The following is a 25,687-nucleotide window of genomic DNA, read 5'->3' on the forward strand; positions in this document are numbered from 1 at the left end:
GATTTCCTTAAGAATGGATAGGTTCGATCTTCTTGCAGTCCATGGGACTCTCAAGAGTCTCCTCCAGCACCATAATTCAAAAGCATCAATTATTTGGCAATCAGCCTTAGTCCAGCTCTCACTTCCATACATCACTACTGGGAAAACCATAGCTTTAACTATACGGACCTTTGTCGGCAAGGTGATGTCTCTGCTTTTTAAGATGTTGTCTAGTTTTGTCATTGCTTTTCTCCCTAGAAGCAGGCGTCTTTTAATTTCGTGACTGCTGTCACCATCTGTAGTGATCATGGAGCCCAAGAAAGTAAAATCTCTCACTGCCTCCATTTCTTCCCCTTCAATTTGCCAGGAGGTGATGGAACCAGTGGCCATGATCTTAGCAGATTACAATACATACACGCCTTAATTAAAGAGCAAAGGATGCCTTAACTTTTCTAAAAGGTCTACAGATACGTGACCATAGACTAGAAGTAAAGATAAATGGGGGGAGGAAAGTATAGCTGTCTTGGGGAGCCCAGCGTAAGTTCTGTCCTGTTGGAGCTATGAGAGCCAACTCACCTTTGAATCTACTGTATTTTTCCATGTATAAGACTTGGTTTTCCCCCAAAAAAATAATGTCAAAAATTAGGGGGGCATCTTATACTCTGGGCCATCTTCCCCCATTTTCTTAAATCTGAGTCCCCAAAATTAGGAGGCGTCTTATACATGGGGGCGTCTTATAGATGGAAAAATACAGCAATTTATATATATACTAGGTCTTCATCCAGGCACCTCTTGAGCAATGTGAAACAACCCCTGTGATTGCCAAGCAATCACAGTATGGTGAACTGTGGGCCTCCAGCTCAGACTATTTTACTTGTTTGAAGGTAGTGTACATCTGAAGATAGCTGGGAGGAGGAAAAGAAAGCCTGGAAGAACAGTGGAAAGAGAAGAAAGACCCACCCAAGTACATCTCCCCCATGAAGTTTTTCCATATCTGTGACTTCCAATTGCAAGTGCTCTACATTTACAGATCGGCTCAAAAGGGTGAAAGAAAGCTTTGCCAAAGCCTTAGATGGAGTTTGGACTTGGAGCTCAAGGATCTCCTGAAGGAAGGATGCTGTACCTTAAAAAAAGCAGTTTTCTCTGTACAATGGCAGCTCCTACAATTTCTGCTTCTCTAATGTCGGGAAAGGGGGTTGAAAGATTCAGATGAAAGAGTGTGTAGAAATTCAGATAGCTGTGATTATTGGGGCATTATATGCAGAGACAACATTGCCATAACACTAGAAGACTGACAGCTTTATTTTCCTCGGTGGTGTTCAAAAGCTTTTTGTAACATGAGCAGCACACAGCGATTCAAAGCAATTTCTCTGAAAGAAATGCTGCTTAGTGGGAATTATTTGTTGTTGGATATTGTTGTGTGTGATTGAAATGTCACTCCCTGCCCCCTATATTTAACCACAGATTCAAGCCGATCTTTCCCAGTTGCAAACAGCAGTGGACTGAATAGAGCATACACAATATGATATACTAATGAATGTAATTGGTGATCTCTTTACTGACCTATTTATTCCTAGTTTTTCTTCGTTGCCCTTCACCTTAAGGTCCCGGGGTGGGTTCTATGAAGTAAAACTCAACCACGAAATAATGCATAATGAACAAACCATAAAACCAGCAATAAAAGCACGAAGCATAAACTGTAACTGATAACACCGTTTACAGGGAGGTCAGTGAAAAACTCACACTGCACTTTTAAAGGCCAGGGTGCAGTGGTACCTTGGTTCTTGAAGTTAATCCGTTCCAGGATTAATCCGTTCAACTCCCGAAACCGTTCAAAAACCAAAGTGCGCCTTCCGATTGGCTACAGGAGCTTCCTGCACTCAAGCAGAAGCCGTGTTGGATGTTCAGCTTCTGAAAAGCGTTCACAAACTGGAACACACAATTCCGGGTTTGCGGCGTTTGGGAGCCGATTTGTTTGGCAACAGCCATTCGGGAACCAAGGTTCCACTGTATATAAAAAGAAGGCCCTGCCATGAGCTACTGCCCCCTGAGACTTCTAAGGATGGCAGCACTGTCAACAGGGCCTTTGCTGATCTCAATATGCCAACTGGCACGAGAGGAGAGGAGGTGCTCCTTCAGATATTTGAGCCCCAGGTTGCTTATGACTTCATGCATTAACATAGACACCTTGAATTGGGCTCAGAAGCAATGCAGATGCTTCAGGTGTAATAGGAGTTTTTACAAGCATGGCGGACTTCATTCTGGCTGCTTCATTCTGCGCCATTTACAGCCTCCATGCTATTTATGTGCCACTTACAATTGTAATCATCTCTATGCTCTAACAAGAAACATAGCAAATACAATAAGGATAAAATCAATTAAAAACTACCCATAAAATCATAAATGACTTCAAATGCCTGCTGAAATTACTGATTTGTTTATGGTGGGGAAAAACTTGTTATATTAATGAATGAATGAATGGGCAAGGGTGAATTTGGCATAGATGATGATGATAGATAGATAGATAGATAGATAGATAGATGGTAGATAAAAAGGTAAAGGGACCCCTGACCATTAGGTCCAGTCATGACCAACTCTGGGGTTGCGGCGCTCATCTCGCTTTATTGGCCGAGGGAGCCGGCGTGCAGCTTCCGGGTCTAAGCCGCTTCTGGCGAACCAGAGCAGTGCACGGAAACGCCGTTTACGTTCCCGCCGGAGTGGTACCTATTTATCTACTTGCACTTTGATGTGCTTTCGAACTGCTAGGTGGACAGGAGCAGGGACTAAGCAACAGGAGCTCACCCCGTCTTGGGGATTCGAACCGCCGACCTTCTGATCAGCAAGTCCTAGGCTCTGTGGTTTAACCCACAGCGCCACATGCGTGCCAGATAGATAGATAGATAGATGATAGATTGTGAGCAGCCTGCCTGCAGCATTGAGGACTCGGTAAGACTGATAACTGAGTGCTTCATTTTGCCAGTGTGTCATTCAAAATGGAGCCGGGACTGCACTAGGCTGCCACTAGCTGTGTAGCCCTTTTGTGAGTTCTGTTTTTGTGTTTCATCTCCTGTTGATCGTGAGAAAGGCTATACTTTAATCCTTGCCTCTTAAGCGCAATGAGACAAACAGTGCGGAATATAGGTTGGTGGGAAGGTTGAACACAGGCAGCATAAGATAACATCACAGGATCTTAAAAGCAGTAGTGTTGAGATTGGGTGGCCAGAAGCAAAAGTAGACAAGGACTTGTTCACTTTTAATAGGTGCACAGAAGAGGAGGCATTACAAGCTGCATCTGCTGAAATTCTCCCTTCTGCATCTGCTCTATTTTTTGCATCTGCTATATTGTCATCTCTGATACAGTCCCTGCGCAAACATGTCATACTAAGGATTTTCAGCAGCTCAACCAGCCCTGTAGCTGTCCTTTTTTTAAACAGCAGATGACCTCCCAGAATTAGGTGGAGAAACATTATCATTTGTTAATTGGTGCACATCACACTGCTGTTAAAGCTCCAACAGGAAGGGCCATTTTAAACTCTGGAAAAAACCTTATGTGACTTGAGACTTCAAAGACACTAAAAGATTCTTGGCACATAATTCTTTTTTCTTTTTTTTTACAAACAGGCTCCCATGCCCACTAACACGCAGATTTCAGAATGCCTAATTAACGTGGTACAAAAATAACTTGTGGTCCATTTCTATTTTGGCAGCAGGAAAAGGACATTTAAGTATGTATTTTCCTCTGCAGAAGGCTGGCGTTTGAAAACCTCCCTTCTGGCACAGCTCTTTCTTGTTTTATTTCAGAGTGAGCTAATCCCACAGACTTCTTATCATGAAAAGTCAGTTTAGATTTGTATGTAATGAAACCAGGTTATCTGTCATGCAACCTAATTAGTTCGTTCCATCTTAATTATGTGTCATTTCCTTTCCAAGCTCAGAAGCACCAGACCCTGGAAAAACAGGAGGGTGTGCAGGAATTTCTAACATACATACATATAAGAATCGTTAACACGCTCTATTTAAGCAGGGAGAGTTATTCTGCCTTTTAAGTGGTTTGCAGAATAAACACATGTGCAAAAGTGCCAGTCCATAGCTGATCCCTGCTTTAAGCACCAATATTCCCTTGCATTGGCGTTAATTGAAGTTGGCAACAGAGTGGCTCTTCCTCTGCAGGTGTGGCTGGAGCCATGTCCACAAATGATTTTCTTGCGGTGAGATCATTCTTCTTGCAGGGGGTTGGACTAGATGACCATCCGGTTCCCTTCCAACTCTATAATTTTAAGATTCTGTGGTGGCAGGTAATTGACAGGTGGGTAGCCCCATCCACCCATCAAAATCATCTACAGGAGTGAAGATCTTGCCTTCTGCTTGATTCACTTCTCAACTATTGTTTCAATCTACCGTATTTTTTGCTCTACAAGACTCACTTTTTCCCTCCTAAAAAGTAAGGGGAAATGTGTGTGCGTCTTACGGAGCGAATGCAGGCTGCGCAGCTATCCCAGAAGCCAGAACAGCAAGAGGGATTGCTGCTTTCGCTGGGATTCAGAATATTTTTTTTCTTGTTTTCCTCCTCCAAAAACTAGGTGCGTCTTGTGGTCTGGTGCATCTTATAGAGCGAAAAATACGGTATTTCAAGAGTACATGCTTAGCTTGGCCCACTATAAGGTCATAAGAAGAAACAAAGGATTTACCGCTTGCATTTCTATCCAGATGAACCACTTAAGCTTAAGCTTGTTCAACCTCATCCACTCCAAAACCTTCTCCAGATAATTGATTGTTGCTGGAATAACTCTGATTGTGGATTATTGGACTGTTCAAAACATTTTATCATTATTTATTTATAATCACTGTATCATTCTGATACACATTTGAGCTGACTTGCATATCCAGTTTTCTATTTTAGATCTCTCATTGTGAGTGATCCTAGAGCAGGCACAGGCAAACTCAGCCCTCCAGCTGTTTTGGAACTGCAACTCCCATCATCCCTAGCTAACAGACCAGTGGTCAGGGGTGATGGGAGTTGTAGTCCCAAACATCTGGAGGGCCAAGACTAGCAAAGGGTTATTTGCTAAGGATTTTGTCAACCTAGGTAACCTTCACTTTCTCTTTTAGTTAAATGTAAAAATCTCTCATTCTTACAACATTTTGAAGTAGTTACCGAGAAAGACTGGAGCTACTTTTATTGTGCTATGGTGATCTACCGTGGTGGACTGTTTGACACACTACTCATAGCAAACTCAAGTCTGGTGCTAGGAATGCCCTCAACAGGGTTACAGCCAATTCCGATGCATTAATGGTTATATGTGTATCATACCTTAGTTTGCAAACTCAGGTTTGTCCCCAGCTTACATTTGCAAGAGTATACTTATAAAAAATGTAGCATTGATAAATGATAAAGTATAATAGAAAATCTTTTAAAATGTTTATTAACCGTAACTGCTGGGCTGCTGCTAGCCTTTGGAATGTCTCTTCTTCCTTGCTAACTGTAATAATAATAATAATAATAATAATAATAATAATAATAATAGAAGTAGTAGTATTATACACAACAGCACTAGGGTGGATTATTGGAGTGAGTGTTAAATTAAATATTGGTAAATGTCACAACAGCTTGGGACGCGGGTGGCACTGTGGGTAAAACCTCAGCGCCTAGGACTTGCCAATCGTATGGTCGGCGGTTCAAATCCCCGCGGCGGGGTGCGCTCCCATCGTTCAGTCCCAGCGCCTGCCAACCTAGCAGTTCAAAAGCACCTCCGGGTGCAAGTAGATAAATAGGGACCGCTTACCAGCGGGAAGGTAAACGGCGTTCTGTGTGCTGCGCTGGCTCGCCAGATGCAGCTTGTCACGCTGGCCACGTGACCCGGAAGTGTCTGCGGACAGCGCTGGCTCCCGGCCTCTAGAGTGAGATGAGCGCACAACCCTAGAGTCTGGCAAGACTGGCCCGAACGGGCAGGGGTACCTTTACCTTTACCTTTAAATGTCACCGCAAGCATTTTGGCTCAACAAGATATTCCCTAGAGCATCGAATTCAGATTGCTGCATTAAGCTTGCACTCACAGCTTTTAAGATGAGTGTTCTTTCCTGCAGCACTATTTAAGCCCACAGTTGTCACAACTATTGTTAACAAGCCTCGTTTCTTTGTTGCCTGCAGATACAGTAGCAGAAAGAAGCGCATTACGAGAACATGTGTATCCTAAACTACGAGAATTCTGCAGGGAGAACTACGGACTTGAATTTCAGGTAGCATTTTCCTCATTAAATATTTAAGTTGTGATGCACATGCAGGGAATCTTTTAGATTGATGCTGTACGGTGGACCTTAAGGTATCATTCTACGCAGAATTTGTTTACAAAAATAAAAGGGGGTGTGATCATTCCACACGCAGGTATAGCTACACTTGTGGGAAGGATCAGCTTGGGCTCATTGCAACCCTCTCTTCTCTCCTTCTCCTCCCTGGCTGTTTGCTACAGATATACAGTGGTACCTCGGGTTACATACGCTTCAGGTTACAGACTCCGCTAACCCAGAAATAGTACCTCGGGTTAAGAACTTTGCTTCAGGATGAGAACAGAAATCATGCTGCGGTGGCGCGGCGGCAGCAGGAGGCCCCATTGGCTAAAGTGATGCTTCAGGTTAAGAACAGTTTCAGGTTAAGTACGGACCTCCAGAACGAATTAGGTACCATATTTTTTGCTCTATAAGACTCACTTTTTCCCTCCTAAAAAGTGAGGGGAAATGTGTGTGCTTCTTATGGAGCGAATGCAGGCTGCGCAGCTATCCCAGAAGCCAGAACAGCAAGAGGGATTGCTGCTTTCGCTGCGCAGCGATCCCGCTTGCTGTTCTGGCTTCTGAGATTCAGAATATTTTTGTTGTTGTTTTCCTCCTCCAAAATCTAGGTGCGTCTTACGGTCTGGTGCGTCTTATAGAGCGAAAAATACGGTACTTGACCTGAGGTGCCACTGTAATTTAAGGAGGCCTTGCAGAAGAGAAGGGGGCAAATGGATGAGCATATACAATAGCATGCACTGGATTCCTGTTGCAAGTAATGGCCAGCATGCTATGGTGCGTGAGTGTCTGAGAGCCAGACAGGTTTGCGTAACAATGAAGGCTCCCAAATCTATCACTTGCTTTGACCCCATGGGGATGATTTTTTTAAAAAAGTTTTTATTAAGTTTCTTACAAATATAACACATACTACAACAACAAAAAAATCACAAATATAAACAAAAGAGAAAATAAGAAAATAAAAATATATATTGACAAACACCCAAACAATACAAATTAACTGGCTATCTAAACTTCTTACATCATTAACATGGTTTTGACTTCCTCTGAGCTCTCCCATCTGAATTTCCTTGTATTTAAATGTAGCAGTTTTCTAATATCATTATTAAAACACAATATTCCAATTAAAATCAAATTTCTTAACTTTTTTTGAAGTTCTAAATCTCAGTTATTTTACTAACTCTTACTTTCATCCTAGGCCTATTTAGTTCTTTCAAGTAATTCCTAATTTTTAATGTTACAATATTTATTCAAATGCTCTTTAAATCGTGGGGATGAATTTCAACTTGGACGTATCAGTCGGACCTGAGTTTATAATGATTGGACTGTGCCTATTATTATTCAACAAGCAAAGTGGCTTTGGCAGGGAAGCACACTTAACTGCTCCTGCATACATAGGTGTTGTTCGAAAGATGAGTTCCTGCGTCAAATCTAGGTGGGCACCATAGTTTTTCTGCCAGCTTCTCCTTCACTTAGCGGAGATCACAAACTCGTTTCCAACTCCCCTAGCACCCTTCAGAGATTTCCCTTCAGACCAGAGCTCCCATCAGCCAAGCCAGCTGGGACGATTGCTGGGTCTGATGAGACTTGTAGCCCCAAACATCTGGAAAACCACCAGGTTGGGGAAGTGATTCATGAGTTGGACACAACAGGGATATTGAATTTTGACCAAATGCATTTGACTTTTAGGTTTTCTACAATGGTTCACATTTTAACATGATTGTTTAGTCGTGTCCGACTCTTCGTGACCCCATGGACCAGAGCATGCCAGGCACTCCTGTCTTCCACTGCCTCCCGCAATTTGGTCAAACTCATGCTGGTAGCTTGGAGAACACTGTCCAACCATCTCGTCCTCTGTCGTCCCCTTCTCCTTGTGCCCTCAATCTTTCCCAACATCAGGGTCTTTTCCAGGGAGTCTTCTCTTCTCATGAGGTGGCCAAAATATTGGAGTCTCAGCTTCAGGATTTGTCCTTCCAGTGAGCACTCAGGGCTGATTTCCTTAAGAATGGATAGGTTTGATCTTCTTGCAGTCCATGGGACTCTCAAGAGTCTCCTCCAGCACCATAATTCAAAAGCATCAATTCTTCGGCGATCAGCCTTCATTATGGTCCAGCTCTCACTTCCATACATCACTACTGGGAAAACCATAGCTTTAACTATACGGACCTTTGCTGGCAAGGTGATGTCTCTGCTTTTTAAGATGCTGTCTAGGTTTGCCATCGCCTTTTTCCCAAGGAGCAGTCGTCTTTTAATTTCGTGAGTGCTGTCACCATCTGCAGTGATCATGGAGCCCAAGAAAGTAAAATCTCTCACTGCCTCCATTTCTTCCCCTTCTATTTGCCAGGAGGTGATGGGCCCAGAGGCCATGATCTTCTTTTTTTTGATGTTGAGCTTAACATGATTACAAGATATCAAAAGATAATCTCTAAACAAGAAGCAACTAGGAACAAAAATAAATGCATTTTAAAAAATTGAAATAACTGCACCAATCATGGCTAACACTAATCCAAATGAAATGTGTAGAAATCATGGTTTATAGGCAGTGGATTAGTTGGGCTAGTTTTTGGGATATTCCCATCGGCAGGGGAACCCACAATTTTCTGAGTTCTCATTTGTAATAAGACACATATATGATGTACTCAATGGAAGGGCAATATCTGTGGCCATTATCTGTGACCTCTGTACATGCTCAGTTTTCCCTGGGCCATATTTGTTTTGCTCCATTAGGCGTGCTATGTTTTGTTTTGTTTTCAAAGTACTCACTGACATCGGAAGCAACATTCCTGTGTGCCTTTGTACTCCTGCCAAACCTGGGGTTTAGCGTAACAATGCTGATATCTTAATCTTGTTTCTTAGTGAGCCTGTTTTGGCTACAATTCTGTCAACATTCACCAGCAGGTTACATTACTAGAGGGAGTAATTCCAGTACCTAGAAAAAGTTATTTTGAAACGAATTTTTTACAAAATCAGTTACCTTCTAATCCTCAGGTAAAAAGGCTGATTTTGGTAATTTGTTACATATTGTAACTGTGTAAATTATAACCCAGTAAGGTAACAAAAGGCATCATACAAATGCCTTGAAAATATATACAATATATCTTACCCTTTATGGACCTTTCGTGCATACAATTTGCAGTAGTTCATTGCAGTTCATTTGCAGTAGTCCATTGTCTCTACAAACTTGGTATCTTGTCATCAGTTTGAAAACCCAGAACATTCAGCTGATTGGCCGTAAGGGGTAAATGATTTTGATTCAGATGCTTTTCATCTCCTGTTGGTTTTTCCTACAACATTAACGTCGCAGGGCTGTGACACAGAAGCATCAGCTTTGCAAAATTTTTAACGAACGAGGAACACGCACACAAAATGGGACTCGGTTCTTATGTTGTACAACAGAATGTGTGCATACCTAATCAGGCATCCAAGTATTGCTGTTCAGTGGCCAAAAATACTGAATTGCAATGATGTGATTATGCTTGGCACATGGAAACCAGAACTGGGACAGTAGTATGCCAACTTATGCTGAAGGGCAGGCTTTTCGTTTGCAAGTTCCTCTCTTTTTAAAGGTCAACGAATTGCCTTTCAGTTGCACGTTGTGTGAATACTGATGTTAAGTAGTTGTTGGTTTGGGGATGATTTTTGTTGCTGTTGTTGTTACTTTACACCCTCCCGTCTAACTAGATATGTAAAGGATTAGTGCAGTTACGTGTGTTGAATGCTATATTTTGTGGCATTTATACATGCCACCTATTTTTTCAGCTTCTTGTTGTTGTTTAGTCATTTAGTCGTGTCCGACTCTTCGTGACCCCATGGACCAGAGCACGCCAGGCACTCCTGTCTTCCACTGCCTCTCGCAGTTTGGTCAGACTCATGCTGGTAGCTTCGAGAACACTGTCCAACCATCTCGTCCTCTGTCGTCCCCTTCTCCTTGTGCCCGCCATCTTTCCCAACATCAGGGTCTTTTCCAGGGAGTCTTCTCTTCTCATGAGGTGGCCAAAGTATTGGAGCCTCAGCTTCAGGATCTGTCCTTCCAGTGAGCACTCAGGGCTGATTTCCTTAAAAATAGATAGGTTTGATCTTCTTGCAGTCCATGGGACTCTCAAGAGTCTCCTTTTAGACATGGTTATATTATTGGATTCAGAAACATTAGCAAATTTGAATATTAAGAGGAAATCCCATCACCCATTACCGGAAGAAGTTCCCAATATATCGACAGTAAAAATCCAGAGGTTTGCTGCCTTCAAGGGCAAAAGGGAAAAATCTGCACTTTTGACTTACACATTTAGTACCTGTTTTCAGTGCCAGATGCCGGTGGCAAGCAACAGAGCTTAGCTTTTATCACTGTGCCCTGTTTGGGAACTCCCAGAGGAATCTGGCTGGCTATTAATGGAAAACCAGAATACATGGCCCCTCAGTCTGATCCAGGAAAAGAATTGTTGTGTTTTTAATATTGGTACCTTCAGTGGCTTCCATACCATGAGGTTTTATTTCCACAAGCCTTGACTAGATCCCTTATTTGGGGGATTAGCCTGCAAACTATGTTCAATAGAAAGGAAATCCTAAATAAATCCTAGAATTATTTCAATAGGTCCTACACTACATTAAGATACTGGTAATAGAGTTCCTTATCAGACATGCCATTTAGAAAAAAAAGGTTAGTCCCCCAACCTCTCACAATTCTCTGCTTTCCTTCTTTAAATTACACATCCTTGAGATAATTAAAAGAGCTGTTTAATTCAAACCTTTCTGAATCCCAGAGTTAGCACATTGGCAGAAGCTTGTGGTGCGCAATAGATGTTGAAGAATACAATAGTAGGCCATATTCATCAGAAAAAAATAAATAGCAGTAGTGGGGATGTAAATATAAACAAGAAAGATGTTCAAGTGCCTGTGCTGTTAAGAAGACCATGATCTTTAGCAAAACTGTTCTGCAGTCCTTATGTTATCCAGCCGGAACACAAACATACCCAATACAGAACTATCATTCTGGTGATAGTATGCACATCTTTGCAACTAATTCAAGGAGCAATCTGTGCACACTTAGTAGGATGCAAGCTCCACTGCATTCCATGGCATGTCTTCCAAATAAACTTGCATAGGATTACCCCTGTTGGTAACTAAAACTTATTTAACTACAGTTAAAGGTAAAGGGACCCCTGACCATTTGGTCCAGTCGTGGCCGGCTCTGGGGTTGCGGCGCTCATCTCGCTTTATTGGCCGAGGGAGCCAGCATACAGCTTCCGGGTCATGTGGCCAGCATGACTAAGCCGCTTCTGGCGAACCAGAGCAGCGCATGGAAACGCCGTTTACCTTCCCGCCGGAGCGGTACCTATTTATCTACTAGCACTTTGATGTGCTTTCGAACTGCTAGGTTGGCAGGAGCAGGGACCGAGCAACGGGAGCTCACCCCATCGCAGGGATTTGAACCGCTGACCTTCTGATCGGCAAGTCCTAGGCTCTGTGGTTTAACCCACAGCGCCACCCGAACAACATCACAAACACATACCCCATTGCCAGCACATACCGCTGCAAGATGATGTCACAGTGCCCACTCCCATCAGCTCTATTAGCAATAACCCTCTTGCTGCCAGTCCAAAGGCATCCTTCCATACTCCATGTATCCATTGTTTGGGACATCACAGCACCCACAAAGGTCCCAGAGCAGGCATTCTGGAGACCCACCTGGGCAAAAGTTGAGGTTCCTTCCTTGGATCCCAATATGTTGTTGGAATACAACCACCCAGCATTGATACCCAAAGTTGACAAGGCTGCTATAGCTCCTCAGCCAGTATAGGATTATGCCCTGGGACTCTATCACAACCCCTTCTCTTAATACTCCTGAGTTACTCAGTTCGGCCTCTCATTGTCTTGGTTTGTATATATGAATTAAGCAACTGCAGGGAAAGCTATGAGAGAACCTCCACTTTCTCTCCACACTGAGAAATACCTTTTGGCCGCACTGTGTGGTACCAGAGAAAGCTAAGGTGTATGGGGGGAAAAGGAAGCTTATTTCTGATAAGGTATCTGTTAGGGGCAGGGCTGAGGCCATGGGGCACAATTGGCTTATCCCTAAATAGTGGCCTACAGGCTCTTCAGCAGATTATTCCAAATTTAAAAGGAGCTTCCCATGTAAATTCCACGTTGTCAAAGATGCCTTTGCTCCCTTCATTGTGCCACCCCACAGAGTTTTCCTGGGTAGTGTGGGGCGTTTTACAGTCTGGCCCAGCGTAGTTAGCAGAACCAACAGTAGTTTTGCTGTTTGGCAAAGCATTTTGAGGATAAATTTGCTTGCATCCACTGGGACCTTGACTGCACTATTACAGCAGATGAGTTTTGAGAGGTGTGTGTGCAGAGCAGTGTCTAGTCCTGTTGTGCTGGATGAGTTTCATTTAGTAAGGCTTGAGGATGTGGACAAGGTGGGACCACTTGTGCTCTGGACCCTTGACACTCTTGGCTGATAAAAACCAGCAGGGAGGCGACTGTTGGCAATTCCTTTCTGGGCTCAGTTCAGAAGTTCTGGTTATGACCTACCCGTATTTTTCGCTCCATAAGACGCACCTGACCATTAGACGCACCTAGTTTTTAGAAGGGGAATGCAAGGAAAAAAATATTTATAAAGGGAGCGCTGAGCAAAACCTGTAGGCATCCCAGGCTCTGCTCAGCACTCCCTTTCATGAGCCACGTGGAGTGTGTGTACGGCGCTTGCAGGCTTTTTCCCCGGAGGGAGAAGGGCAGCCCTTCTCCCTCCTGGGGGGGGGGAAGCCCCCAAGAGCCGCACACAGGCTCCACGCGGCTTGTGAAAGGGAGTGTGGCTCTTGGGGGCTTTCCGGGAGGTGGGGGAAGGGCTTGAGGGGCTGCCCTCTGTCCCTTCCCCCACCTCCCGCAAAAGCCCACAGGAGCCGCGCACCCTTTAAAGAGCGTGTGGCTCCTGCGGGCTTTTCTACGAGGAGGGAGAAGGGACTGAGGCGGCCAGTCACTCCCTTCTCCCTCTTGGGGAAAAGCCCGCATTCCGCTTGCATTCACTCCATAAGACACACACACATTTCCCTTCACTTTTTAGGAGGGGAAAAGTGCGTCTTATGGAGCGAAAAATACGGTATAAAGCTGTCAGTGGCACAGGGCCGCAATGCCTCAAAGACCATCTCTCTGCATATGAGATGACCCAAACCTTGCGATCATCATCTCAGGCCCTTCTTTGTGTGCCGCCTCCATGAGAGGTCTGGAAGATGGCAACATGAGAATGGACCCTTATCTAAAGTGCCTCCCTGTTTGCTTTCCCCAGAGAAGTTTGCCTAGCATCTTCATTACATATATTTAGGTGCCAGGCAAAAATATCCTTCATCTCCCAGGCCTCTTTGTCTAATTAAACAATTGGGCCCTTTGAAACTGCAGGAGGTATTGTTTTTGTTTATTACTCTATTATGTAATTTTGCATTTTTATATTGTAAACACTGCCCTCAGATGAAGGGCAGTATAGAAATTGAATAAACGGTAATGGTGATGATGATTGTGAATTCATCTCATAATGTAGTTTTTCAAGGCTTTGAAGGATGCAGTCCTGTACAGTGGTACCTCAGGTTAAGTACTTAATTAGTTCTGGAGGTCCGTTCTTAACCTGAAACTGTTCTTAACCTGAAGCACCACTTTAGCTAATGGGGCTTCCTGCTGCTGCCACGCCGCCGGAGCCCAATTTCTGTTCTCATCCTGAAGCAAAGTTATTAACCTGAAGCACTATTTCTGGGTTAGCGGAGTCTGTAACCTGAAGCGTATGTAACCTGAGGTACCACTGTACTCTCTTACTTAAGGACTTAACTTCGGGACTTAACTTCTGAGTAAGCATGCATAGGACTGTACTGTTGTAGAGTTGTACAAATGACAGAGTGGAGTTTCATTCCAGGCATCTGGAGCATATAGCAGACCGAAAAGTTTGTAGAGTTGCAGCTTTTCTCCTGTTATGACTCATTTCATAGCACATTGTTGGCACCAGACAAACGATGAGCTGATAATAGCAGCTGCAACACCCCCTCTCAGAGCACTCCGCATGCAGTCTCCTTCTCTCCTGTTCCCACACCTTCCCTTGTTCCTCCTGTTGCACATTCCTAGTCCCCACACCCTGCATATATCCCCCATACTTCATCATGGGGAAAGGTTTTGGGGTTTTCAACTGATCTCCACATTGGGGCCCTAATGTGTAAATTGGATGTCAGAATTTGCAGGCACAGGGGAAACGGTGCAATTCAGCAGCAGCAAATACAGTGGTACCTCTGGTTACGTACTTAATTCATTCCGGAGGTCCGTTCTTAACCTGAAACTGTTCTTAACCTGAAGCACCACTTTAGCTAATGGGGCCTCCTGTTGCTGCCGCACCGCCGCGTGATTTCTGTTCTCATCCTGAAGCAAAGTTCTTAACCCAAGGTTAGCAGAGTCTGTAACCTGAAGCGTATGTAACCTGAAGTACCACTGTATAGGCAAAACATACTACCCGAAATTATTTTGCCAGTCTTTGCTCCTTTAAACACGGCAGTGTCCCTCTTTTCCATCTGAGCTAAATTATGAAGTGAAGTGATGCCACACTGTCTCACTTAATCTCTTTAAATAAATATAACAGCTCCCCCCCCCCGCACAAACACACACGTACACTAACTTGCATCTTATTAACATTATTCAAATTAGATCTTTAGGCAGAATTGAAAGTCTAAACAGCAAGCCATCTGTCATTCTATATTCACTGGGACTATTGCTTCCAAAACAACAAAATATTAAATGGGGGGGGGGGGCGGGGAAGGGCATTATGGGGGTCTGAGTTGTAGTGGTTTGTCTTTTGTGGAAAGTATAGTGGAGGTTTCAAACCTGACTTCTTTTTATTTTCCTTTGCTTCATTCTTCCTTTTTAACTTTTGAGCCACCTGCCAAAAGTGAGAAAGGCTGTTTCTCTCTTCTCAAACTGCTGGCCTTAAATGTAGAGACAGATGTGAGGCTGATCTTTCCCCAGAGTGATGGGGTCCACACTCAAACCTGCCCCCAAATTCTGGACTTCGACTTCAGACCTAACCAACACTAGCTCTGTGGTTCCACCCAATGAACCCACACCAAAATCAGGCGCCAGAAAACACCAAACATTTAAAAAATATATATTTCAAGACCTGAATGGCATATGCAAAATGCCATACCAAAGAACTTTTTCTCTCATGGGCACTTGGGATACTGAGAAACTTTTTCTTTTCTTCTTTTTTTTTAATTAAAAAGATTCTAGCCCTCATTGTTATAAATGGTTGCTGGTGGCAATCAAGGCTCTGTACAGTGGTACCTCAGGTTAAGTACTTAATTCGTTCTGGAGGTCCGTACTTAACCTGAAACTGTTCTTAACCTGAAGCACCGCTTTAGCTAATGGGGCCTCCCACGGCTGCCGCGCCGCCAGAGCACAATTTCTGTTCTCATCCTGAAGCAAAGTTCTTAACCCGAGGTACTATTTCTGGGTTAGCAGAGTCTGTAACCTGAAGCGTATGTAACCTGAAGCGTATGTAACCTGAGGTACCACTGTACAGGTAAATAGTTTCAGTCTCTAGGATTCTGGGAGGGGCCCCCCAAAGTGTTCTTGTTCTGTGCCGCTGGGGGCATAGCTGTCAACGTTTCCCTTTTTTTAAGTGAAATTCCCTTATTCCGAATAGGATTCCTCGCAAGAAAAGGGAAAAGTTGACAGCTATGGCTGGGAGTCCCCTACCACCCAAGATTAAAAGAGGGATCAAGCTCAAACAAGTAAACAAAGACAACACCAAATCTCTGATTGCTTCATTGTTACATGTTGGAATGTTAAATTGTGAAGCGTATTAACAACCACATTGTTTGTTGGATTTCCAGGTCATAGACCTATACTGGGGAGTGGAACCAGAAGAATGGGACAGACCAGAGTTGCAGAAAACTCGTATGAGGCTCCTAGAAGATTGCTTGAAAACATCTGCAGGTCCATGTTTTGTTGTGGGTATAAAAATAATGCTTTATCTAATTAACCTACAAGCCGTAGTGTGGTTATAGATGCTTTCCTAAGGACATACCTTTAACAAACAACCTAATAGTTCACTTTATTTTAACCTCACTCCGCAGGCACTACAGAGTGCCTATATATCAGCAACTCTTCCAATAACCTCATGATGTTACTGACACCCCTGTGAAAATTAGTTATGTAAATTATGGTGCACAGGAGCTGACCTCAGTCTTTGCTGCTTCATCGGAGGGAGTATATATTTTACGTAACGCTTGCAGATTTGTTTTTAGAGCAACTGTTTCAGGTTTTGGATGTTTTGGATGGGGCTGAAACAGGGGTAGCCAGTCCTACAGATCTTGGCTGGACTTCAGCTTCCATCAGCCCCAGCCAAGATGGCCAGTGGTGAGGAATGATGGGAGTTGCAGTCTAGCAGCCTCTGGAAGACACCACACCAGCCGCCACCACAATAAAACTATTGCGGTAACCCACAAACAGATGCAGCAGAATAGCAAATTTTCAGCAGCAGAAGTCTTGCTGTAACAAATTTGATACTTGGCCTTGCTGGCTGGAGCTGACAGTACAGTGGTGCCTCGCAAGACGAAATTAATCCGTTCCGCGAGTCTCTTCGTCTTGGGGTTTTTTTCGTCTTGCGAAGCACGGCTATTAGCGGGTTAGCGGCTATTAACGGCTTAGCGGCTTTAAGAAAAAGGAAACAAACTCGCAAGACGTTTCGTCTTGCGAAGCAAGCCCATAGGGAAATTCGTCTTGCGGAACGACTCAAAAAACGGAAAACTCTTTCGTCTAGCGAGTGTTTCGTCTTGCGAGGCATTCGTCTTGCGGGGCACCACTGTAGTTGGATTCCAACTCCCACATGTTTCTCATCCCTGCTCTGTATCATCTGTAATCGCCACCAGCTGTATCTTCTTGTTCTCCTCCAGGGTTGCCATTGCACTGATGCCTGCTCTGAGCCCAGGAACCCTCTGGGTAGAAGCATGACCTTTCTTTGCAGCATTTTGCTCCACTCGAGCTAGAATCATCATCTCTTGCTTTGTCTCAGGCCTGTATTTGTGGGCCAGTTTCAGAAGCCAAGTAGCTTGTGGGAGCTATTTAACTGCCAGGGGCACCTTCAGACTTTTGCAGAGGATGGCTCCCTGGTCAGACCTAACAAGATCGTTTCCCAAAGTGGGTCAGATCCCATTTGGGCTGGTTATCTTGCCTAATAATAATAATAATAATAATAATAATAATAATAATTTACTTATATCCCTCCCTCCCCAGCCGAAGTTGGGCTCAGAGCAGCTAACAACAGTAAAATAATACATGATTCTAAAATCAATTCATTATAAAATCAGTTCAAATCAAATGACTGGCAACCATTGGGCTAGAGTTCTGTGAGGATTACCAAAGGAGGGGGTCAGGCTGTGCCTTGGCCAAAGGCCTGGTGGAACAGCTCTGTTTTGCAGGCCCTGCAGAAAGATGTCAAGTCCCGCAGGGCCCTAGTCTCTTGTGGCAGAGCGTTCCACCAGATCGGAGCCACAGCCGAAAAAGCCCTGGCTGTGGTTGAGGCCAGCCTAACTTTCCTGTGGCCTGGGACCTCCAAGATGTTAACGTTTGAAGACTGTAAGATCCTCCGTGGGACATACCAGGAGAGGCGGTCCCGTAGGTACAAGGGTCCTAGGCTATATAGGGCTTTAAAGGTTAAAACCAGCACCTTAAACCTGATCCTGTACTCCACCGGGAGCCAGTGCAGCTGGTATAGCACCGGGTGAATGTGATCCCGCGGCGAGGACCCCGTAAGGAGTCTCGCCGCGGCATTCTGCACCCGCTGGAGTTTCTGGGTCAGTCTCAAGGGCAGCCCCACGTAGAGTGAGTTACAGTAATTAAGTCTGGGGGTGACCGTCATGTAGATCACAGTGGCTAGGTTAGGGCGAGAGAAGTAAGGAGCCAACTGCTTAGCTTGGCGGAGGTGAAAAAATGCCGCCTTTGTTATAGCTGCAGTCTGCGCCTCCATGGAAAGGGAGGTGTTGAAGATTACACCCAAACTCTTAACAGACGGTGCTGGCACTAATTGCGCACCCGCAAGAGATGGGAGTTGATGCCAAAGATCTTGGGCCTTTTTTCAAAGAGTGTGTTGACGGCCCTCATAGTCTCCTGCTTCTTGACCACAGCAGGAGCTGGGGCCATCTTCTTTGCCTTGGCCTGTTTTCTCCCTATGGCAGCTTGATGAGGGAGGAAATCTGGCAGGTGAACATACTACAGGTGAACCTAATGGGAGTGTCAGGAAATAAGCAGAAGGTGTGAAAAAATTACCATAGTGATTGTGCTCGTGGCAGCGAATTTTTACCAGAAACACTGTATGTATCAAGAAGGAGATCAGGGGGAAAGGGGGTTGGGAAAATAGGTGCTGTGAGAAATGAGGCGAGGAGAGAGAGAAAGAAATGATCAGATAAGCAAAGAGAGAAGGGGGAAGAGAGAGAGAGAGAGGCAGGCAAGAAGTTGGTGGAGGGAGAGAGAGAAATATACAAATAAGCAATAAATCAAAATGGATAAACTAAATATTCTAGTAATTGTCACCCATGGTTTGCTCACATGCATGCAATAGCTGAAAATTTGCTGTTTCATATGCTGTAGGCCTGTGGCTTTTAGAGATATATGCTTTTAATATTAGAGGGACAAATAGACACCTGTTTTTTGTGGGGGGCTCAGGAACCATCTTTGCTTTTTATTGTTTGAAGATGACCATCAATAGGAGTATATTAAAACTGCCAAATATAGCATAGGCTTCTTAGCCAGTGAGTTATCTTAAACAAGACAACTTCACTAAGATTTTTGTGTGGCCATAAAGAGTTTCACCACAATTTCAGATCTGAAGGGGAAATGTAGAAATTGCCTTTGTCACTTGTTGGCGGTTTTTGTGTTATGCAGACTTATGTTTGCTTTTAATTGCTGGTTATGCTAATGCGTTCAAAGAAGTTGAGCTGTAGCTCATTTCTAACAATTTTCCAATCACAACTTAGAATTTTAATGCTCAGAGTACAGAGATTAGCAGAGTGGTTGTTAAAAGAACAATTCCATTCATAGATTATCCCATCTCAAGATGTATTTGTAACAGGCTCAGTTTTGTGGAGCTACTTTCATATTTTTTCCTTGTTGGATCTGTTAATGGACATTCTGGATTACAAAGTTATAAGCAACAGATTCGTTTCATTAAAAAAAAGTGGAGAAATTGGAGGAAGAATTGTAGGACGGGACACTGATAACCACTTAACATAGCTTTGTGTGAGTTTTCTTTTCTTTAAGGCTCTGTGCCAAAGAATAGCAGGGAATAATAGGAAAGTAATAGAAGATATTTCTCTATTCATGTTTGTTGTGTCTTCTCTATTCATAGCAGCAAATTCAGCAAAGCAATTGGGTGGCAGGGGGTGGGTAAACAGCAACTTTCCTGCAGATATGTGTGCAACTAACCCAGAGATTCCCTGACCTCATGCCATCCCAATGAGTGCAACACCAATTCAGTGGAATGACTTTTTCTTTCACAACACATTCAACAATCGTGAGCTGCTTGTATAGCTCACCTCCATCTTTGAAACGTATTGTGATTGGCATGGCCGATGATTGATTGTTAGATGCCCATACCATCTTCTGCAGTTAAGCAGCCACCTTGGCGCTTTGGACCGGCAACGTTGGCGAGAAAATTGCGGTGCCGTTTCTGTTTGATCCATTTGTTTCTTTACTGCCTATAATTTTAACTTTGCTGGTAGGCATTTCTTTCCTCAGTGAGGCTGCCGTAAAGGTAAAGGACCCCTGACCGTTAGGTCCTGTTGCGGACAACTCTGGGGTTGCGGCGCTCATCTCGCTTTACTGGCCGAGGGAGCCGGCGTACAGCTTCCGGGTCATGTGGCCAGCATGACTAAGGCGCTTCTGGCGAACCAGAGCAGCGCACGGAAACACCGTTTACCTTCCTGCTGGAGTGATACCTATTTATCTACTTGCATTTCGTGTTTTTGTACTCCTAGGTTGGCAGGAGCAGGGACTGAGCAACGGGAGCTCACCCCGTCGCGGGGATTCGAACCACCGACCTTCTGATCGGCAAGCCCTAGGGTCTGTGGTTTAGACCACAGCGCCACCCGCATCCCAAAGGCTACCATAGCTCTGCTCCAATGGAGTAGTCATTTCCTACAAGCTTTCGGTCACACTGCTGTTGAGAGGCCAATCTCTTTATGAGCCAGGTTTTTGTACAGCGGCACGTGCTCTTCCAGCATTGCAATTTCAGTTTGTGCAGAAGTTGTCGTTCTCTCCCACACAGAGACACCATTATGTCACAAGGACACACTGATGCTTCCATTCTTCTTTGTAGCAGAAAGGTCGATGCCTAGCCATCCCTCACTTTGATCAAATGTCATTTCCAAAGTTGAAGGCAAAATATTATTATTTTCAGGCCACATGTGCCTGAATTTTCAGAGAAACAAAACATGATTAAACAGAGAAACACAGAGCACTATTTTCTCATCTTTTGGTCTGACAGCCAAGAGGCAAAAAAGTATTGCTTAAGGGTCAGGATGTCCTGTTATTCAAAGCCTCTCTTTAGCATTGGCTTGGATACTAACAGTGAGCCCTAAATAAAAGGGAACGGAACTGAGAGCTGTTGATCCCTTCAACCCCTCTATTGCCAGGATTGCTTGTGCTGGTTTGGGCAGGAGGCAGAGTCAGTGCAGCTGTTTTCCGAATCATGTCCATTGTTTGCTCCGGACTATGACAAAGCAGAAATATACACTGGTGTGTTTTGTTTTTTAGGGAGGGGAAGTGAAAAATTAAAAGTCAAAAATTGAATTTCTGTAAAACCATTACTATTATTTATAAACTGCTAAATGATGCTCTGAATGCTAAACAATGAAAATGAAAATACCGTATGTTTCGCTCTATAAGACGCACCAGACCACAAGACGCACCTACTTTTTGGAGAAGGAAAACAAGAAAAAAAATATTCTGAATCTCAGAAGCCAGAACAGCAAGAGGGATTGCTGCACAGTGAAAGCAGCGATCCCTCTTGCTGTTCTGGCTTCTGGGATAGCTGCGCAGCCTGCATTCGCTCCATAAGACACACACACATTTTCCCTTACTTTTTAGGAGGGAAAAAGTGAGTCTTATAGAACAAAAAATACGGAGCCTTATAGAGCCAAAAATACGGTAAATCCCTGCTAACTGGTTGCAGTGGAACAGACAAGAAACAAAAGGAATAGAAAAGGGAAGAGTCGGGAATCTGCATTGTGTTTTCAACGGACTCTAGATACTTGTAAAATTTGGTCACTGTGCGTAATGTTCTCCAAGTTCAGTTTGTTAAAATCATCATCTTCTTCTTCTTAACAAATCTTTGACAGTATTTGAAACATCTGCTTTTGCTACAGGTGGTTTCAAACTAGCTAAGAAAATACGTTTTATTTCCTCGAGTTTTTCAATGGCTAGAGAATGTACTTTTCTTTTTAACATGTTGATTCTATGTGTTATTTGCATATTCCATCCTGCTTTTGTAAATCACTCTGGAAGCTGCACAAAGGTGGCATATAAAGCTTATATTATAAACCTTCTATAAGAAAAACCACTTCAGTAGTTCAGTGGGAACATTTTTACATAATCTTTACGTTTTTAAAGTTAGTGTGGTGGTGGATGGAATGTTCAAATCCCTCCTCCACCATGAAACTTAGTAGCTGAATTTGGACTGGTGGCGTTCTCTCACAATAACCCACCTCATAAGTTGTGTTGGAATTTCTTGAAGGAATGGTGAGATAAAAATATAATAAATTGGTTTAAAAAGAAAGAAACTCATTTCCTTTTCACCTCAATAACTCAGTTGCTGAGATAAATAAGAATTTGTAATTATTTGCATAACAGCTTTTAGACATTCCTGCTGTCTTTGAATATGATTTTTTTTAATTTCTAAACATCAACTAGTTCTAATAGAATGCCATCTAGTGGCTCAATATGATATGCTATTTCCATGTGTGACTGTTGAACAATTTTTAATTTGTTTGAGGGCTAATCCCCTCATTATATTAAATATTGGAAATGTATACTCGATTCTGACCCAACTAAGCCTCCTGATGTGTATTTTGCTCTATACACTTCCAGAGTTAACACTGAATGCATTACTTCTGGTAAATGAGCCACCATAGCTGCTAGGGGGCCATGAAAATTTGTGCCCCAGGCTCTTTAGACTCTACCTATGTACTATCTGAAACCAAAGGGTTGTCAGATTTGAAATATCTGGCTCTCCTTACCCCGCTATTCTTACCACTCAATCCTGAATGTTTACGCAGAAGTAAGTGCCACTGACTTGGTGGCAGTTACTCAACAGCAAGAAATTCTACGTGGGATTGTTTCCATTATTTTTATAAATTACTTTTCCGTGCATGACTGGAAGATTTGAACCTTATTCTGCTCTGGTTTCACTTCGCTGTCAGGAACATTTGTGGCAGGTTTTATTTTGGGAGCTAAGTTGTTTGTAGTCCCACTTTCCCCTTTGATTACGCTCGTTAATAATCAACTGTACAGGAATCAAGTCAAGAGGGGCTACTATTATCTGCGTATAAATTAGGAAGATAATCTACCTCAAAGTCTGTAGAGTATGTGTGGTGCTTTTCATCAACATCATGACTCACCCAGGATATTAAAGCACCTCAGGATGAAAAGCCTTCTTGGGGCTCATCCAGATTATCTATTTATTGAGCATTCCTTTGGAATTGTTTGTGGGGAAGTTACATTGCAAAGAGCATTCATCCTGATTTACTGTATTTTTTGCTCTATAAGACTCACTTTTTCCCTCCTAAAAAGTATGGGGAAATGTGTGTGCGTCTTATGGAGCGAATGCAGGCTGCGCAGCTATCCCAGAAGCCAGAACAGCAAGAGGGATTGCTGCTTTCACTGTGCAGCGATCCCTCTTGCTGTCCTGGCTTCTGAGATTCAGAGTATTTTTTTTCTTGTTTTGCTCCTCCAAAAACTAGGTGCGTCTTGTGGTCTGGTGCGTCTTATAGAGCGAAAAATACGGTACTTGTGGAGTATCTGTGTGTTTCCCTGTCACTTTCGTAACCACAAAAAGTTGATTATTATTATTTTTTAAGTGTATTTGTTGTTCTGTGGCAACAGAGCACCTTAATCCATCTTAATTCACAAATATCCTGGTTATACCCTTGAATCCCTTCCCCAAAATACTGACAATCTGGAAGCGCCTTCAGATTCCACTTCTATTGTCATTTCAAGCTCCCCAGTAATTTAGCTTTAATTGCTTTGAACAATGGTCTTCAGCTTAAAATCTTAGCACTTTAAATTATTTCAGTTTGACTTTTCCAGAAGACAAAGAGGCACTTTTCAGAAATCCTTAGGAATTCAACTTTTATGTATTCACTGTGTTGTTTAATAGTGCCTTTTAAAATGTAAGTAGGTAGGTAAGTAGATTTAGTAGTTATTAGCTTTGGCTGTTTAAGTCAGAAGTACCTGTTTCCCATTACTTGCCATTTTCCCAACTAACCAAAAGTCTGTAATTTTAAGCGGCAGACAGAAATTCAAATGACGCCAGGTTGCAGGGGGTAGATAAAAATACACTGGCCTGGTTTAAAGCAAGCTATGAGGTTTATATGAACATGCAATGTGCTAACTCAAGGTGCTTAAAAGTTCCCACAGCACCCACATCCTCTGCTACCAAAACAAACCAGTGGCTGGCTTCCATGCCATTTGAACTCAGGCGCATGGCTTGCTTCCTCCAAACATACCTGTCCATTGTTAGGATATTTCCGTTCCACCTTAAAAGGGAGCAGGCTTTGTGAGTCAGAGTCTGCGTATTTCCTGTTTCACAGGATGTTTCTGTTGTGTCTTTTGTTTTCGCTCTCTGTGTCTGGAGACACTGAAGCAGGCAGTCATGTTTTTTTTTGTTCTGATCAGCGCTGAATAAAACTTGTAAATAATGCTCTCCTGAGTGCGACTTTTGCTGTGCATTATCTGCTGATAGAGTGTGCATGAGCTCTGGAATGTGGCAAGCTATTTCTGGAAACTCGTGTCGCTAATTGCTGATACTGTATCTACGGGAGATCCATGGATCGTCCGGCAGCCGGCTTGGGGGCCATGATGGACTTTGTCTCCCTGGCAGTATCCCAACATCCATTGCTCGTGTGGTTGCTCGAGAGTAACCAGGCAGGACTCTGACCTGTCTTTTACTTGCTTTATTTTGGTACAAACTATTTACAGTGAAGAGCGTCAAAAGTTCATGTCTGGCTCAATCGCTAGCAGAATCCGGGAGTGGTCTGTTCTTGAACCTCCCCCAACATAAAAGTTTCATCACCCCCAGCCTTTGCCACCCCTCCTTGCGCCTCAAACTACTGCGCATGACGGGCAATGGCAGGGGTGTGCTTCCCGCCTCTCTGGCTTGCTCAGTCGCTGTGTTAAGGCTCTTTCTAGCATCCTCTGGTTCCTGCCCCTCTTCTCCACTGGAGGTGGGGCTTTCCTCCTCGCTGGAAGAGGAACTGGTTCACAAGATTTCCAGAGGCTCCCTGTAACACAACTCCCCCTCTGTCTCTCGCCTCTGAGCCGATGGCAGTTCCCTGACAATACCACAAATGGTAAGCAAGGTTTGTTCGTAGCTTACCACCTGTGGTTTGGAGAAAACAAAGCATGATCCCAGGTTTGGACAGCATGACAATCAACTTCTATCTTGTTTCATCTGTGATGTAGCAGAACAGGAAGAGGAGCACTGTGGGAGCTTCAGAGAAGTGTGGGAACTTCAGAGCAGAATGTATCACCACACAGCTTGTTCGTATTAAAGCATGGTTTGTTTTAAATTATGATCTAGTGTGATGTGACCTAGTATTGAAGGTGCTCGATAGAATCATCAGTTACCTACCTTCGTTATGTAGAAAAATAATCTTGTAAAGCTTCCCTTCTTGGTCTCTTCTTACCACACACAAGCAGCCCAATTGCTATTTGCAAGACTGCATTAAACGATAGCAACAGTCTGTTATTAAATTTTATTGATACATCTTTACTGCAGGGAGGGAGGAGGACCAACAACCAAGGAGAAGCAAAGAAGAAGCACACTCACGTTGAGCCATGGTTTGTTCATGTTGAGCCATGGTTTGGTTTAGCGTAATGTGCAAACCAGGCCTGTATCTGTTGGTTTGCATGAACATGACGCAGAGTTCCCCCAAAATAGACCAGAGGCAATTGTACTTCATCCAGCAGAGCTTTACTTGCTACTGAAGGTAAATGAGCATAATGATCACACATCCAATACATTCAGGATTGGCACAATCCATAAAAATCCAGTGCAGCACTTACAATGAAACTTAGAATACAGTGGTACCTCAGGTTAAGTACTTAATTCGTTCTGGAGGTCCGTACTTAACCTGAAACTGTTCTTAACCTGAAGCACCACTTTAGCTAATGGGGCCTCCTGCTGCTG

General features: G+C 43.6%; 1 protein-coding gene across 2 annotated transcripts in view; it reads left to right on the top strand.

Annotated features, from left to right (window-relative positions):
* The window catches only part of NWD2 (NACHT and WD repeat domain containing 2), a 66,906-nt gene that overhangs the window by 25,972 nt on the left and 15,247 nt on the right, over positions 1–25,687 (top strand). Inside the window, exons 2-3 of one of the 2 annotated variants that reach the window (XM_081019777.1) lie at positions 6,128–6,216; positions 16,119–16,235. In XM_081019777.1, coding sequence (XP_080875903.1) covers positions 6,128–6,216; positions 16,119–16,235 — 206 coding nt within the window. Of the gene's footprint in view, positions 1–6,127; positions 6,217–16,118; positions 16,236–25,687 lie in introns of those variants that run through there. The other variant, XM_081019778.1, reaches the window with a different exon arrangement.

The sequence above is a fragment of the Podarcis pityusensis genome (genome assembly GCF_964106645.2).
Source record: "Podarcis pityusensis genome assembly, chromosome: 9".
Lineage (NCBI taxonomy): Eukaryota > Metazoa > Chordata > Lepidosauria > Squamata > Lacertidae > Podarcis > Podarcis pityusensis.